The 16,338-nt window shown below is 32.7% G+C and overlaps 1 protein-coding gene across 4 annotated transcripts in view; it reads right to left on the bottom strand.

The window, feature by feature from the left end:
• The window catches only part of FSTL5 (follistatin like 5), a 676,350-nt gene that overhangs the window by 126,930 nt on the left and 533,082 nt on the right, over positions 1-16,338 (bottom strand). For all 4 annotated transcript variants that reach the window (XM_067737033.1, XM_067737032.1, XM_067737031.1 and 1 more), the window contains exon 9: positions 1,622-1,783. In XM_067737033.1, the coding sequence (XP_067593134.1) occupies positions 1,622-1,783 (162 nt within the window). The remainder of the gene's footprint in view (positions 1-1,621; positions 1,784-16,338) is intronic.

The raw sequence follows: 16,338 nt of genomic DNA, 5'->3' as shown, positions 1-16,338 counted from the left end.
TTTGCCCGCCAAAATATTTCTGCTTTGTTGAATTTTACTTCTCATAACCATATCATCCCATCTATTGCCATAGTTATCAGTTAGTGCCTAGACCTGAACCTCATATACCAATGCTAAATAAGCATCTGATGAATAAATGGATAATTAAATAACTATGTAATTTGGTAATATGTGATCATATACAAAGCCACATGGAATTTCACACTCCTGTGCACCCAGATTTATCTCTTAGGTTCTGCTTCCTACTTACATTTTATTACTTGTCATAGTCTCTCAAAAATTAACTTATTTTCTCTTATTTTAAAAAATGATAATAGCTATTTTACAAATGCCCCAATCTTTCAAATATTGAGTCTAGGGTGTAACCAACTCCCCAAATTTGCCTTCCTGTATATTTCTAAAACAAAAACAAAATAAGTTCATATAATATGGTTTGTTGCTGTCAAATAGGTAAGAGATGACAAAATCAGAAGCTAATTAGACTTTCATTCAATTTAACTTCAGTTTATCAGATCAATCCTCATCTTAGATTATAGACACCATGATGCAATCAACAGACATAAACATGTAAATTTGTTGGACCTACTTATATTAACATAGAGATTGCTAGGATTCAGCTTTGAAAGGTCAAAAATACTTTCACATGTCATTTTTCATTTGCAAAAATAAGTAAATGATTTAAAAGATTCATTTTAAGATGTATACTGATAAAGTGTATTCACTCTCTAAGTTGAATAATAAGAGCAGTCTATTCTTACAGAAATAATTTTAAAAATGAAAATATATTCATTTCTAAAGTATGAACTGAATTAATTTAAAAGCATAGAACAAGGAATGTAATGCCATGCAACAGATACTCCAGTAAAATGACTGTCCCTGGGCCACTCCTGACAATGGAAATAAGATTTTTACATTTTTTTGCTTACTAGTATAATCAACATATATGAAACTGCTTTTGCATTATTTAGATTATTTGACATTAGAAAGATTGCCTGGTTTGCTTTTCACATACCACTCATTTGTGATTATTATAATCTGTAAAATAATTGATTAATGTCTGCACATTAGACTATTAGAACATATAGAATATTTTATATATTAGAACGTAAGAACTTCATAACTGTAAAACTACACAAATGTGGAACATACTTAGTAGCATTTTGAATTTTTTCTCTTTTCATTTCATGATGCAAAACATTTCCTAAAGAATTTCTTATTTTTGACACTCTCTGTAATATATATTTTAATATATGATTTAAGCATTTAAAATTGTCTCTTCAGAAATGTATTCAATGAAGAGATCCAATTATTCTGTTCCCCATATCTGCTATAATTCAGAGGATAAGATTTTAAAAGAAAAAATTTAATATTTTACTTATGACAGAAATAATGACATAGCTAATCATTATGACAAGACTATTATTTAAAACATTAAAAATATTAAAGGACGCTATTTCAAATATTATGTCTTAGGTACAACCATATCTTTTTTCATATTTATGATATTCTTTTGCCACCAAGACTTCTTTGCTCTTTCTCATAATAATGTAAAATGTGTTATAAATTTTAGAATAAAATTTTTACATTGTCATTTAAGAGGAAAAATGCAAGTAAAAAGCACCTTGAAGTGTGAGTTGCTTGGACAGCTTTGGTGTAATATCAATTCCATTCTTCAGCCATCCAAGCTGAGGATTTGGTATGCCCTCAGCATGGCACCTGAGACTTGCAGTTACCCCAGGTTCTCTGGCCTGACTCTCTGGATACACCCGGATTACAGGAGGGACTAAAAGAAGAAATGGAAAAGAAAGTGAATGAGTGATCTGTATTTGCCATTTGATTTTCCAAAACAAAGAAAAATTGCAATACGAGAAAATTACAATTATATTATTTTAATGATGATAATTTAATGAATGATATTTCTACAGGTCTTAGTTTGCAAATAATAGCATCCACTAAAACGTACCAGTGTCCCCTAGATAAAAGCTATTCTGAGACTGCACCAGGGAAAATATAAGCTGAGCCTGGGATATCTTGATTCAATAACTAAAGAAGTCCTTAAGGAATGACAGAAACATATCAAAAACTACAAAACCAGTTTAAAAAGGCTCTCATTCACCAAATCTGAAATAATTTGAGCATTGAGATAATTATCAATTATAAAGGAGTATAAAGAATCAAACAAGACTCGATGAATTCAGTAACATAAATAAATGAACAAATATATAAATGGGAGAGAAGAAAAAACTTTTCCTTACTATAGCATCTTTTAGAAATTAAGATAACAATTCCACTTACAATACATCCAAAAATAAAATATTTAGGAATAATTTCACCAAGAAGGTGAGAGACTTTTACTTTGAACACTACAAAACATGTTGAAAGAATTTAAATAAAACCTAAATCAACAGAAAGACACCATGTGTTTATGAACTGAATAATTAATTGGTGAGATAATAAGATTTGGTAAAATGACACACAATATTGCAACATTGATTTATAGATACAATGTAATCACTATCAAAATTCCTAACTGCATTTTTTTTGCAGAAATCGAAGAGCTAATCCTCAGAGTCATATGGAATTACAAGGGGCTCCAAAGAGCCGAAACAATCCTGAAAATGAAGAATGAAACTGGAGTTCTCATATCTCCTGATTCCCAATCATATTACAAAGGTATAGTAATCAAAACAATGTGGTACTGGCAATAAGATAAAAATATACTTCTATGCGATTAGAATAAGGAGCACAGAGATAAACTCATACATCTATGGTCAATTGATTTTTGACAAGGATGCCAGGAAATAGTGTAAATACAACTGACAAAACAGGAAAAAATTGCAGATGATATCTGATATGAGCCTGGTATCCAGAACGTACAACGAACTCTTACAACTCAGCAACAAAAGACAAATAGCCCCCTTCTGCACAGCAAAGGACACCAACAAAAAGTGAAAAGGCAACTTACAGAATGGGAGAAAATATCTGTAAACCACTATCTGATAAGGAGTTAATATCCAAAATGTACCAAAAAGTCACACATCTTAATAGAAAAAGAATTTAAAAATGGACAAAGGACCAAAATAGACATTTTCCCAAAGATATACAATAGCGAACAGGTTCCTGACAAGATGCTCCACGCCACTGATCATCAGGGAAATGCAAATCAAAACCACAATGAGTTATCACTTTATATCTGTTAGGATGTGTCTTATCAAAAAGATTAGAGATAACAAATGCTGGTGAGGATGTGGAAAAAAAGGAACCCTTGTACACTGTTGGTAGGAATGTAAACAGGTGCAGCCACTATGGAGAACAGTATGGAGGTTCCTCAATAAATTAAAAATAGATCTATTTCCAAGTCAATGAATTTCCCCTTTCTGCTTAAGTAAGCCTTAACTAATATGGATTCCTTCTGAACTTTAGCCTCAATATTCTCACCAGGAAAACTGAGATTTGATTTATGTCTCTTCTGGAATATGCATCAGTTACTCTGGTGATATGTCAGTAGCAGTACCTTTAGAATGAAAACTATAATATATTCATAGATGTTATGGAATGTGCTGAATGCTTTGTAGTCATGTTGATTTGAAGATGAGTCACAGAGAGGTTAATGGCATCCCCAAGTCACAAAGCTTATTAGAGTCCAGAGTTGAGGTTAAAATCAAGGGAGGTCTGACTCCTGGGCCGATGCTCTCTACATTTCAGTTTGCCCTTAACCAGTCTGGCTGACTGTGGTCTGTAACAGCCACTGAATTTAGCCATAAGAAAGAAAATCTGATGGGTATTAAAAATAAGTATGTTCCAAATTTGACTTGTCAGGACTTCCTGTGGCAAAAAAATTATATATATATATAATTCATAGTATACATATGAATATACTATGAATTATATATATTGATATAATATGAATTATTTATATAATTCATATATGTATAATTATATTCATATAATATGAATTATATATATGATTCATATTCGTATATATATATACACACACATATATATATACACACACATACATAAATACATATATATACCTTATGATCCAGTGATCCCACTTCAGGGTATATATCCAAAGGAAACAAAATTATTATCTCAAAGAGATAGCTATATGTATGAACATCTTCCTTATGTTTATAGTAACATTATTCACAGTAGCCAAAATATGGAAATAACCTACATAAGTTTCCTTCAGTTGATAAGAGAAAAGAAACTATTTTTTATATATATATATATATATGAATATTACTTAGCCTTAAAAAAAAGGAAACCTTGTCATTTGCAACAACATGGATAAACCTGGAGGGCATTATCCTAAGTGAAGTCAGCCAGACAACACCAAAAAAATACTCCATGGTATAACTTATATGGGGAATTAAAAAAAAAAAAGTTGACCTCATAGAAGCAGAGGGTAGAAAAGTGGTTGCAAGGGGCAGGGAGGTGAAGGGAATAAGGAGAGGTTGGGAAAAAGGTACAAATTGTCAGTTATAGGATGAATAAGGTCTGAGGATTTAACGAATAACATGGTGACTATAGTTTATAACACTGTAGGGTATAACTGAAACTTGCTAGGAGAATAGAACTTAAATGTTTTCACACAGGGAAAAAAAAAAGGTTAAAATCCCCCATACAATCCAATTCAAATGTGGGCTAAGGACTTGAATAGACATGTCTCCATAAAGAAGGCATGCAAATAGCCAATAAGCACATGAAAAGATATCAAAATTCACTAGTCATCACTGGAAAGGCAAATTAAAATCACAATGTGATACCACTCATATCCACTAGGATGCTATTAAACAACAAAACAAAAGGCAGAAATTGGAATTCTTGCACATCTGTGGTAGGACTATAAAATGATGTAGCCACTGTGGAAGACACTGGTGGTTCCTCAAACTGTTACACATGGAATCACCATGTGATCAAGCAATTCCAAGCCTAGGTTTGTATACATAATTGAAACAGGTTTTCCATAACAAACATGTATCTGAATGTTTAATGATAACCAAAAGGTGGACATTACAAAAACAACTATCAACTGATAAACAGAAAAATAAAATGTGGTTTATCCTTACGATAAAATATTATTTGGCAATAAAAAGAAAGAAGTACTGATATATGCTACAATATAATATGCTCAGATATTACCCTAAGTGAAAGAAGTGTGACACATAAGGCGACATATTGTATAAGCCCATTTACATGAAACATCCAGAATGGGTAAATCCACCAGGATAAAAAGCGGATTAGTGGTTCTCAGGGGCTGAGGGGAAGGAGAAATGTGAAATGACTGCTTGATGGCTATGAGGTGTATTCTGGGGTTCATGAAAATATTTGGGGAATAGATAGTGAGATGGTTGCATAACATTTTAAATGTCCTATAAACTACAGAACTGTACACTTTAAAATTGTTCAATGTTATGTAAATTTTACCTTGATAAAAAAGAAAGACAAAGAAAGGCTGAAGGAAGTTTCTAGCTTAAAAGATACTAAACAGGAATATTAACTGAATGCAATGTGGAATCCAGAATGGATTCTGGACAAGGAAAAATTAGTTATAAAGCTATTATTGGGAAGGTTGTCAACAAGTCAATATGGACTGTAAACTAGATAATGAGATTCTATCAATGTTATGCTTACTGATTTGATAATTATATTTTGATTGGGTAAAAAACTTTCTTTAAAAAACACACATGCTGGGCTTCCCTGGTAGCGCAGTGGTTGAGAGTCTACCTGCCGATGCAGGGGACATGGGTTCGTGCCCCGGGCCGGGAAGATCCCACATGCCACGGAGCGGCTAGGCCCATGAGCCATGGCCGCTGAGCCTGTGTGTCTGGAGCCTGTGCTCCGCAACTGGAGAGGCCACAACAGTGAGAGAGGCCCGTGTACCGCAAAAAAAAAAAAAAAAAAGAAAATTTCAAAACTAACTCTCATAGTATTTCTGTATCTGCTTTACTGATGACATAGAGCATATATTTAGGCTCTTAATATACCTAACACTGAGTAGTTTTTGTAGCATTTTATTGGACGTTCAAACAAATAATGTTTTAAGGAGATATTTTAATATACTCCCCAGCAAACCCACATTACTCTAAGATCTGCAGTAAAGAGACTATCAAAGCTCAGATCGAATCCCTAATGGCTTAACAACAAGGGAGTTAGGAAATAAGCCTTTTAAAAAGACTTATATAGAAAGCCAAAATGGATAAGTACTCTCAATAAATATTTAATACGAGAAAGTGTATCTTGTCAAAACCAAGGCTCAATGCTTCTTGCAACATTCTTTGGAATAGCAAAAACTTGAGACAACCTAAACATATTTGAAAATTAGATTGAGAGGAAGCACATTAATCAACTCAATGATAACGACAGACACTTCATGATTCATGTTAGAATACATAGATATTATATGGGTCATCTATACTGTCTCTGATACTCCCTAATGGACAACTTTTCAAATCAGATGTTCAATTTCCCCCTGCATTCCTGTTTTTACTTTATTGATATATGTGTGCATGAACTGAAAGGGAAACAGTCAACAATAATTTTTTTGTCATGTAGAGGTTTTATACTCAAATAGGTAATATGTACTTTGGAAAAATAATAATACTCTCATATAATATGGTTCTCATTTAGTGCACTGGTATCAAATGATGGTCTGAAAAATATCACCTATAAACTTGAAGGATAAGTGATTGGCATAACAACTATTTAACCTCAGCGACAAGCTACACATTTAAAAGTAGTTTATTTTCCTGGGATACATATTATGAAATATAAATGAGGATTGATGGCAGCTGAATTAAAAAGTCAGTACTCCCCCAGAGAACATTTCAAGTCGTTTGCTACAATCGCTTTTAGTTAGGAAGTGCACTCTATGAACTTATCTTTCCTTTATTTGGGCAGTGCATGGAAAACGAAATTTAGGGGCCACCAAAGGTTTTCCCACACTGTACTGAGAATCCAATTTCATGCACTACCATGAAAATCCTTAAAGTTCCCCGTATTTTAAACAAAAGGTAGTATTTAAAGGTGTCTACTCACTGAAAATTTCCTGATGATATTGGATGTTTCACAAAAATATCTCAGCAATTTAAATGGTTGGCTTTATTTGATATCATCAGATAAAGTCAAATAATATCAATATTTAATAATATAGTATATGTATATGTATACGAACATGTTAAACGGTTGAGATTATATATTGTTCAGTTTTATTCTATAACTATAACCAAATAAGTTTTTGACATTTAAAATGGAAGGTATACAAGAAGATCCAAATATATGAATTTTGTTCATGAATAAAATTTAAGAAAAGTACAAAATCTGACTTGTTTATTTTGAGTCTTAAGATAATAATTTACAAATATTAACTGAGCAACTTCTGAGTGTAGCACGTTGTTCTAGGTGTCATTTTCTCTCCATCTCTCACATGTACAGTTTTACATATTAACATGTTGAATGAATGCTGAGACCAGGTTTGGAAATTAGCCTAATGGAACATAGGAAATAATTGGCCTAAATTGTCTTATCTGGTAGATCACAAACTAAGTGGAGAAGTGTCTAGTGGAATGTGTCCACTAGACACAGAGAAGTGTCTAGTGGAATGTGACTACTTGAAATCTAAATCTAAATTCTGAATTAGGCTTCATATATTAATAGATAAGGTGTATTTGAGATCCTTGAAAAATTGTATTTTAAAATGTAAAAGTCAAATAAATCATCAGTGCATTCATAGTATTTTTGGAGAGGTATTAATAATTCATTTCAAATAGATGTAACTTCTCAAGGAAACTGAATTATTTCTTTCTATCACCCAGTTAAAATAACAGTATCACCATGAGACTAAATTAAACTAATATAGATAACATTTTATTTAATAATTATTAGAGCATAAAGTATAAATAATTGGATGCTACATATGAAGGACTAGTTACTCCAAGAATACATACATAAAGCTAATATTTTAACCAGTTATAGAAATGGAAATGGGGTTCTGATACTAAAAAAATATTAAATTAAAATTTTTTTTAAATAAGTTAAAGAACTAGTTTAATTATATTCCTGGAAACTCTGAGTCTACATAGAATCAGTTATAAACATTTATCAGCTCAAAACCATGAAGTATTTAATAATAATAATGGGTGTAAAACTGGGTAATAAAGGTCGATGGATGTATTTCTCAAAAGTCCATAATAACTTTATTGAATTAGAATAAATCAGTGTTTTTCTCAGTATTAGGAAAGATCTAAGAGAATCCTTTTAATCTAAAAATCTTTCTAATCTAATGATAGAAAGGATCTAATGGAAAAAATATATATCTTATAATACTGAACTCTGCCTTTTTTCATCCTTCAACTTCCATTCTGTGATCTTTCCTTAGAAGTTGCTGCACTATAGCACATCGGAAAGTATCGCACATCCCAGGTACTTTGAAGTCTGATTTTAGAGTTAGGCAGAGATCACTGACCCAATACAGCAACTGCATTCTAACTGAAAACAAAAGTGAATTTAAGGTGAATTGTCAGGTCACAGGGATGTAAACAAATAAACGCTGGATATTTTTTTCCTTTTCTTGATGCCATTATCTTGTATTCTTTTGAAGGATTCTATCAGTACTCTTCCACAAATTATTCACACAGCTGCACTGTTAGAAAAGGTTGTAAGAAAGCTTGAGGGTAAGAATATAAATGTCTCTGAAGTAGTGCTGACTCACAGTGGCATGTGGATTATTCTGTTTGTATTATGACTTCCTTTGTCATTAAAGCAACTTTCCTATGAAAAATTACAGACTGGGTTTAATAAATATTTTAAATGCTACTGAGCTTGTCCATTGCCTTTTGTCTCTGACATTATTAAAGCCATCAATTTCCCTTTAACTTTATCCCAAAGCAATCTTTTTATATTCATGACTTTCACACTGCCTCTTGTCAATATTACAAAACTCTCTGATCACATTATTGCAGCCTTCATAAAAGTGTAGAGGATGCAACAAATGTTAGAGGCAAAATATAAATTAACAGCAACACACTTATGGTCATAAACTTTTCTGATTTTTTTTATTATTAGATCTTCCTATTTTCCTACAGTATTGTAATAAATCACAACAGTTTAAGCCATTTTGAAAGGGACAGCAGTTCATCCTAGTTTAATTAACTTAGATCTATTATACTAATCCTTAAAATTAGTGGCCCTTTTAATCCCCAATTTCAAAGTCTCAAAAGCCACCGTTTTCAAAAATGCTCTCTGAAACACAAAAGATAACTAAAGTATTCAAAATAATAATACATAGGATGCTGTGTTTCTAAATCTATGAAAAAAATAAAAGAGGAATTAATGAAAAAATTAATTTAATGCTGTCATGATGGATGCTTTCTTTTCCTTAGACTTTATTTTATTTGATTTAATATATACATAATTTAAATAATTTGTCCAGAGATCTCAAATTAATTATTTGAGGCAGGGACTGTATAGTGGATATATTATAGTAAGCCCACCCAACCTGAAAATTTGAATGCATTTCTAACACTTACTTTATGCTCTAAGGAGTAAAATATCCAGTTTCTGTGAGTCTCACTTTCCCCATTTAAAAAATTTGAAACCATTTATAGGATTACATGGATTAAAGGAAACAATGTATGGCAAGTTCCCAACCCACTGCTAGACCCAAGTCAGAAGGAAAATGTTAGGTGTCTAAACCCACACACTTCACTTCCCAGAAATAATTTTCTTTGCCTTTTACAAATAGAATGACCGAAGCTTCATCGGAGAAATGGCAAATGTATATTAATTTCGCTAGTCAATACCCATTGATTGCACTTCTTGGAGATCTAAACTACAGGTAGCCTAAATCCATGTATGAGTTCAATAGAGTGAAAACTATAGTCGATCAGCAATATCTGCCAAAACTAGAGAAAAGGAAATGAAAGCAAGACAACATTTTGCCAACCTGCTTAATGTTAAAGATGCAAATATAAACCCTATCTAAATACAATTTATCCAGAAAAATTCTAAACAGATCAGGTGTATCTTCTAAGCTTTTCCTCAATCACATTTGCACCCCCTTAGTCACAGAACTAGTAAGTGTATGTATACCCTGCAAAAAAACATTTTTTTTGTGACTGGGAAGTAAAAAACAATTGCACTAGTTAGAGCTTAAAAAGATAAGGAAAATGTATGTCATTCAATATAATTAAAATGTGTGGCAAAAATATATATGATTTTGGAATTTGGAAAATTTCAGAATTTTTCTTACAGCTATTACTCCAGCTAGCCTTATCTTCTTCTGTCATTTGTGTAAGAAATTAAAGAATTTGAAGAATATGGTAAAACTCTAAAATATAAAGCAGCTTGCATCAAACAGGATTACTCAGGAGACAGATTTTAGATCACAACCTGGAACTAACCAGCTATGTGATTTTGAGAGGCTTAGTCCAACTCTTTCAGTTCCTGTTTCTTCATTTGAAAAGTGAACATTATAATAAAGTAATGTGTGATGGTACTTTAAAATAAAAAATGCCTTTGCAGATGAAAAAATGGATTCATGATAACACTGTTAGTGCAACAGTGGATGAAAATCTTTTCAATAGAGATGATGAAAACTACAAATATTAAATAATTTTGTTCAGGGCTTTTTTTGAAAACTAATTTATATAAAAACTTGGCTAGTCTATAATTCCATGTATACATATTTTTACTATAAGTTGAACTCCAGTTTTATCAACATGAAGTAATTTCTTAAGAAACTACCTAATTGATCTTAGAACAATTTTTATATATGCTAACATACTGAGGATTATAAATATAATTTCCTAAATGCAGGATGAGCTTCTGGATAGAAACTGTAAATGCAATCTACCTGTAGTTGGAGATAGTCATGTAAAAGTAAGACATAATATTAATTTATTAAAAATGTGCAGATACTTCATTTGAAAAGACACTCGAATAAAGCAGCAGTAAACTTTGTTTTGAACAAGCATTATGTTATATATGGTTTAACCATGACAAATGTCAAAAGAAATCCTTAAGTTACAAAATTACAAATAACACTGTAGCCTTAAAAATTATTTAAGAATCATACTGATCATGATGCTTATTAAACAAAGAGAATATACATGACTATTTCTTTTAAAACAAGTTATTATTTAATTTTCATCATTTTTCATTGTTAAGTTGAATAGGATGTTTGTTTTAATTTTTCATACGTGTAAAACAAAATCTTGGCATACATATAAATTTGCTAACTCTAAACAGAAGAAAATCATGCTCTTTTAGACAATGCCTTTGATAATTTTCAGAATATCCCACAGTGTCCTAGTTTTGTGTTTTTTATCCCCTAGTATAAACCTACTGATTTCACTCATAGAGCCACAGTCTAAATCTATCCCTGTCTTATCCAAGTCCATGGACCACATGAAACCAGACCAGTCAGGGCTGGAGGTCCACGTTCAACAAGTACAGCCAGGTGTACCACGTGTACCTGGAAACTTCCTAAGGTTTCTGAGTCTGTTTCTTCAACAATCAAATTAGCATACTAATAAAAATTACCTCCAAAGATTTTTGAGTGAAACAAAAAAAAAGAGATCACATATATAGAAAAGTCATTAAAAAATGCTGAAAAATATAAATTACTCATTCATGTTAACTATAATTTATCTTTTTAATTTCTTCCATATTATTGATTTCCTAATGTACCACATATTTATTTTTTAAATACATAATATAGAGAAGCATGTAAAATATTGTTCCCTCACCACAGATTTCTGATATGAACAGTTTTAACTTTCCAATGTAGTCTAAGTTTTACTTCTATCCTTATACAATATGTATGCACAATTTTGTTTCCTAATATGAACTTATTCTCTAAATATTTCTTTGGATTTCTTTCACGTCAGATATCTTAGACATATTTTAGGACAATATATGTAAATTAGCTCATTATATTTACTATATTAATATTTCACATTATGACTTTATGATAATTTATTCATCAATTTTAATATTGATGATTCTGGAGTCACAGTTTTACACTATTATATGCAATTGTGCACAAAGACCATCCTTGTACTTACATACTGTTGCTTTCATTTTTTAGATTAGCTGAATCAAATAACTGCTACATTAAAAAATACATGAATTTAAAATTGGATAGGTGATGCTAGGTTACTAAACTAATGTTTGTAGGAATCCCAGTTCCCAAAAGTAACCAGTATATGAGGGTTCAGTTTCCACAAATCTACCTTAAGTAGATGCTATTTTTTTTTAACATCTTTATTGGAGTTTAATTGCTTTACAATAGTGCGTTAGTTTCTGCTTTGTAACAAAGTGAAGCACCTAATACATATACATGTTTCATACCCCCATATCTCCTCCCCCTTGTGTCTCCCTCCCACCCTCCTATCCGCCCCCCCAGGTGGTCACAAAGCACCGAGTTGATCTCCGTGCTATGCGGCTGCTTCCCACTAGCTATCTAATTTAATTTTGGTAGTATATATAAGTCCATGCCACTCTCTCACTTCGTCCCAGCTTACCCTTCCCCCTCCCCGTGTCCTCAAGTCCATTCTCTACATCTGCATCTTTATTCCTGTCCTGCCTCTAAGTTCTTCAGAACCCTTTTTTTTTTTTTTTTTTAGATTCCATATATATGTGTTAGCATACAGTATTTGTTTTTCTCTTCCTGACTTACTTCACTCAGTATGACAGACACTAGGTCCATCCACCTCAGTACAAATAACTCAATTTTGTTTCTTTAGACTGAGTAATATACCATTTTATATATGTGCCACATCTTCTTTATACATTCATCTGTCAATGGACACTTAGGTTGCTTCCATGTCCTGGCTATGGTAAACAGTGCTGCAGTGAACACTGTGGTACATGTCTCTTTTTGAATTATGGTTTTCTCAGGGCATATGCCCAGTAGTAGGATTGCTGGGTTGTATGGTAGTTATTTTTTTAAGTAACCTCCAAACTGTTCTCCATGGTGGCTGTATCAATTTACATTCTCACCAACAGTGCAAGAGGGTTCCCTTTTCTCCACACCCTCTGCAGCATTTATTGTCTGTAGATTTTTTGATGATTGCCATTTTGACTGGTGTGAGGTGATACCTCATTGTAGTTTTGCTTTGCATTTCTATAATGATTAGTGATGTGAGCATCCTTTCATGTGTCTGTTGACAATATGTATATCTTCCTTGGAGAAATGTCTATTTAGGTCTTCTGCCCATTTTTGGATTGGGTTGTTTGTTTTTTTGATATTGAGCTGCATGAGCTGCTTATAAACTTTGGAGATTAAGCCTTTGTCAGTTGCTTCATTTGCAAATATTTTCTCCATTCTGAGGGTTATTTTTTATCTTGTTTATGGTTTCCTTTGCTGTGCAAAAGCTTTTAAGTTTCATTAGGTCCAGTTTGTTTATGTTTGTTTTTATTCCCATTTCTCTAGGAGGTGGGTCAAAAAGGACCTTGCTGTGATTTATGTCATAGAGTGTTCTGCCTATGTTTTCCTCTAAGAGTTTGATAGTGTCTGGCCTTACATTTAGGTCTTTAATCCATTTACAGTTTATTTTTGTGTATGGTGTTAGGGAGTGTTCTAATTTTAATATTTTACATATAGCTGTCCAGTTTTCCCAGCACCACTTATTGAAGAGGCTGTCTTTTCTCCATTATATATTCTTTATTCTTTTATCAAAAATAAGGTGACCATATGTGTGTGGGTTTATCTCTGGGCTTTCTATCCTGTTCCATTAATCTATATTTCTGTTTTTATACCAGGACCATACTGTCTTGATTACTGTAGCTTTGTAGTATAGTCTGAAGTCAGGGAGCCTGAATCGTCCAGCTCCGTTTTTCTTTCTCAAGATTGCTTTGGCTATTCGGGGTCTTTTGTGTTTCCATACAAATTGTGAAATTTTTTGTTCTGGTTCTGTGAAAGATGCCAGTGGTAGTTTGTTAGGGATTGCATTCAATTGTTCTATCATCTTCTTGGATTGATCCCTTCATCATTATGTAGTGTCCTTCTTTGTCTCTTTTAATAGTCTTTATTTTAAAGTCTATTTTGTCTGATTTGAGAATTGCTACTCCAGCTTTCTTTTGATTTCCATTTGCATGGAATATATTTTTCCATACCCTCACTTTCAGTCAGTATGTGTCCCTAGGTCTGAAGTGGGTCTCTTGTAAACAGCATATATACAGGTCTTGTTTTTGTATCCACTCAGCCAGTCTATGTCTTTTGGTTGGAGCATTTAATCTATTTACATTTAACATAATTATTGATATGTATGCTCCTATTACCATTTTCTTAATTGTTTTGGGTTTGTTATTGTAGGTCTTTTCCTTCCTTTGTGTTTCCTCCCTCGAGAAGTTCCTTTAGCATTTGTTTTAGAGCTGGTTTGGTGGTGCTGAAGTCTCTTAGCTTTTGCTTGTCTCTAAAGGTTTTAATTTCTGCATCGAATCTGAATGAGATCCTTGCTGGATAGAGTAATCTTGGTTGTAGGTTTTTCCCTTTCATCACTTTAAGGACGTCCTGCCACTTCCTTCTGGCTTGCAGCGTTTCTGCTGTAAGATCTGCTGTTAACCTTATGGTGTTTCCCTTATATGTTATTTGTTGTTTTTCCCTTTCTGCTTTTAATATATTTTTTTGTATTTAATTTTTGATAGTTTTATTTATTTGTGTCTTGGAGTGTTTCTCCTTGGATTTATCCTGTATGGGACTCTCTGTGCTTTCTGGACTTAATTGACTATTTCCTTTCCCATATTAGGGAAGTGTTCTACTATAATCTCTTCAAATATTTTCTCAGTCCCTTTCTTTATCTCTTCTTCTCTGAGATCCCTATAATTTGAATGTTGGTGCATTTAGTGTTGTCCCAGACGTCTATGAGACTGTCCTCAATTCTTGTCATTTTTTTTTATTCTGTTCTTTCTTTAGTAGTTTTTTCCACTATTTTATCTTCCAAATCACTTATGCGTTCTTCTGCCTCAGTTATTCTGCTATTGATTCCTTCTAGAAAATTTTTAATTTCATTTATTGTGCTGTTCATCATTGTTTGTTTACTGTTTAGTTCTTCTAGGTCCTTGTTAAACATTTCTTGTATTTTCTCCATTCTATTTCCAAGATTTTGGATCATCTTTACTATCATTACTCTGAACTCTTTTTCAGGTAGACTGCCTATTTCCTCTTCATTTTCTTGGTCTGGTGGGTTTTTACCTTGAACCTTCATCTGCTGTGTGTTTCTGTTTCTTCTCATTTTGCTTATCTTACAGTGTTTGGGGTCTCCTTTTTGCAGTTTGCAGGTTCGTAGTTCCCGTTGTTTTTGGTGTCTGCCCCCAATGGCTAAGGTTGGTTCAGTGGGTTGTGTAGGCTTCCTCGTGGAGGGGAGTGGTGCCTGTGTTCTGGAGGATGAGGCTGGATCTTGTCTTTCTGGTGGGCAGGACCACATCCAGTGGTGTGTTTTGGGGTGTCTGTGACATTATTATGATTTTAAGCAGCCTCTCTGCTATTGGGTGAGGCTGTGTTCCTGTCTTGCTAGTTGTTTGGCATAGGGTGTCCAGCACTGTCGCTTGCTGGTCTTTGAGTGGAGCTGGGTCTTAGCATTGAGATGGAGATCTCTGGTAGAGCTTTCACCATCTGATATTACATGGGGCTGGGAGGTCTCATTTCTTTTTTTCCTGCTAAGTGTTTTATATACACTCACAGTTATGTGGCTGAGTCCTATTTTTATTTTAGTTACAATACTTTTAGATTTTGATCTCTTGGGTTTCAGAGGTAAACCATCACATCATCTCAAATATATAGTAAAATTTGTCTGTTTTGTAATATGTATGTTTTTCAAATCCTAAACAATTTAAATAGTAGTGGAGAGGGATGATAAACTATAGCCTCATCTTGTTTTAATGCTAAAGAAAAAACATTTATCATGTCAAAAGGATGTCCTTTATGATATTAGTTATCATTATGAAAATAAGCATTATAAAGTATAGCCTGATTCCTTTGATACGTATTTTAGAATGTTTAAAATGGTATTTTAATTCTATCAGATACTTTCAGCACCTACTATTGTAAGATTTTTTTTAAACCAATCTTATTGTGGTCAAATACATGTTGTAAAAAAAATGGTAAAAGGACAGCACTAATGCTACAGCCATCCAGCCATCATCTGTCTGTAATCTAAATACAACATACATACTTCTAACATACTGAATTATTAAAATCTTTTTTTCTTAGGTTTTATTCAGTTTATCTGTCAAATTATTTTATAAGTATACTTTAAAGTTCTCACTATTGTTATAGTTTTATCAGGAAATCCTTTGATTCTTAAATTTTGCTTGATGCAATTTTATTCT

This window comes from Pseudorca crassidens, chromosome 4 (genome assembly GCF_039906515.1).
Source record: "Pseudorca crassidens isolate mPseCra1 chromosome 4, mPseCra1.hap1, whole genome shotgun sequence".
NCBI lineage: Eukaryota > Metazoa > Chordata > Mammalia > Artiodactyla > Delphinidae > Pseudorca > Pseudorca crassidens.
Note: the sequence above shows the minus strand (reverse complement) of the source record. Positions and strands in the feature narration are given on the sequence as shown.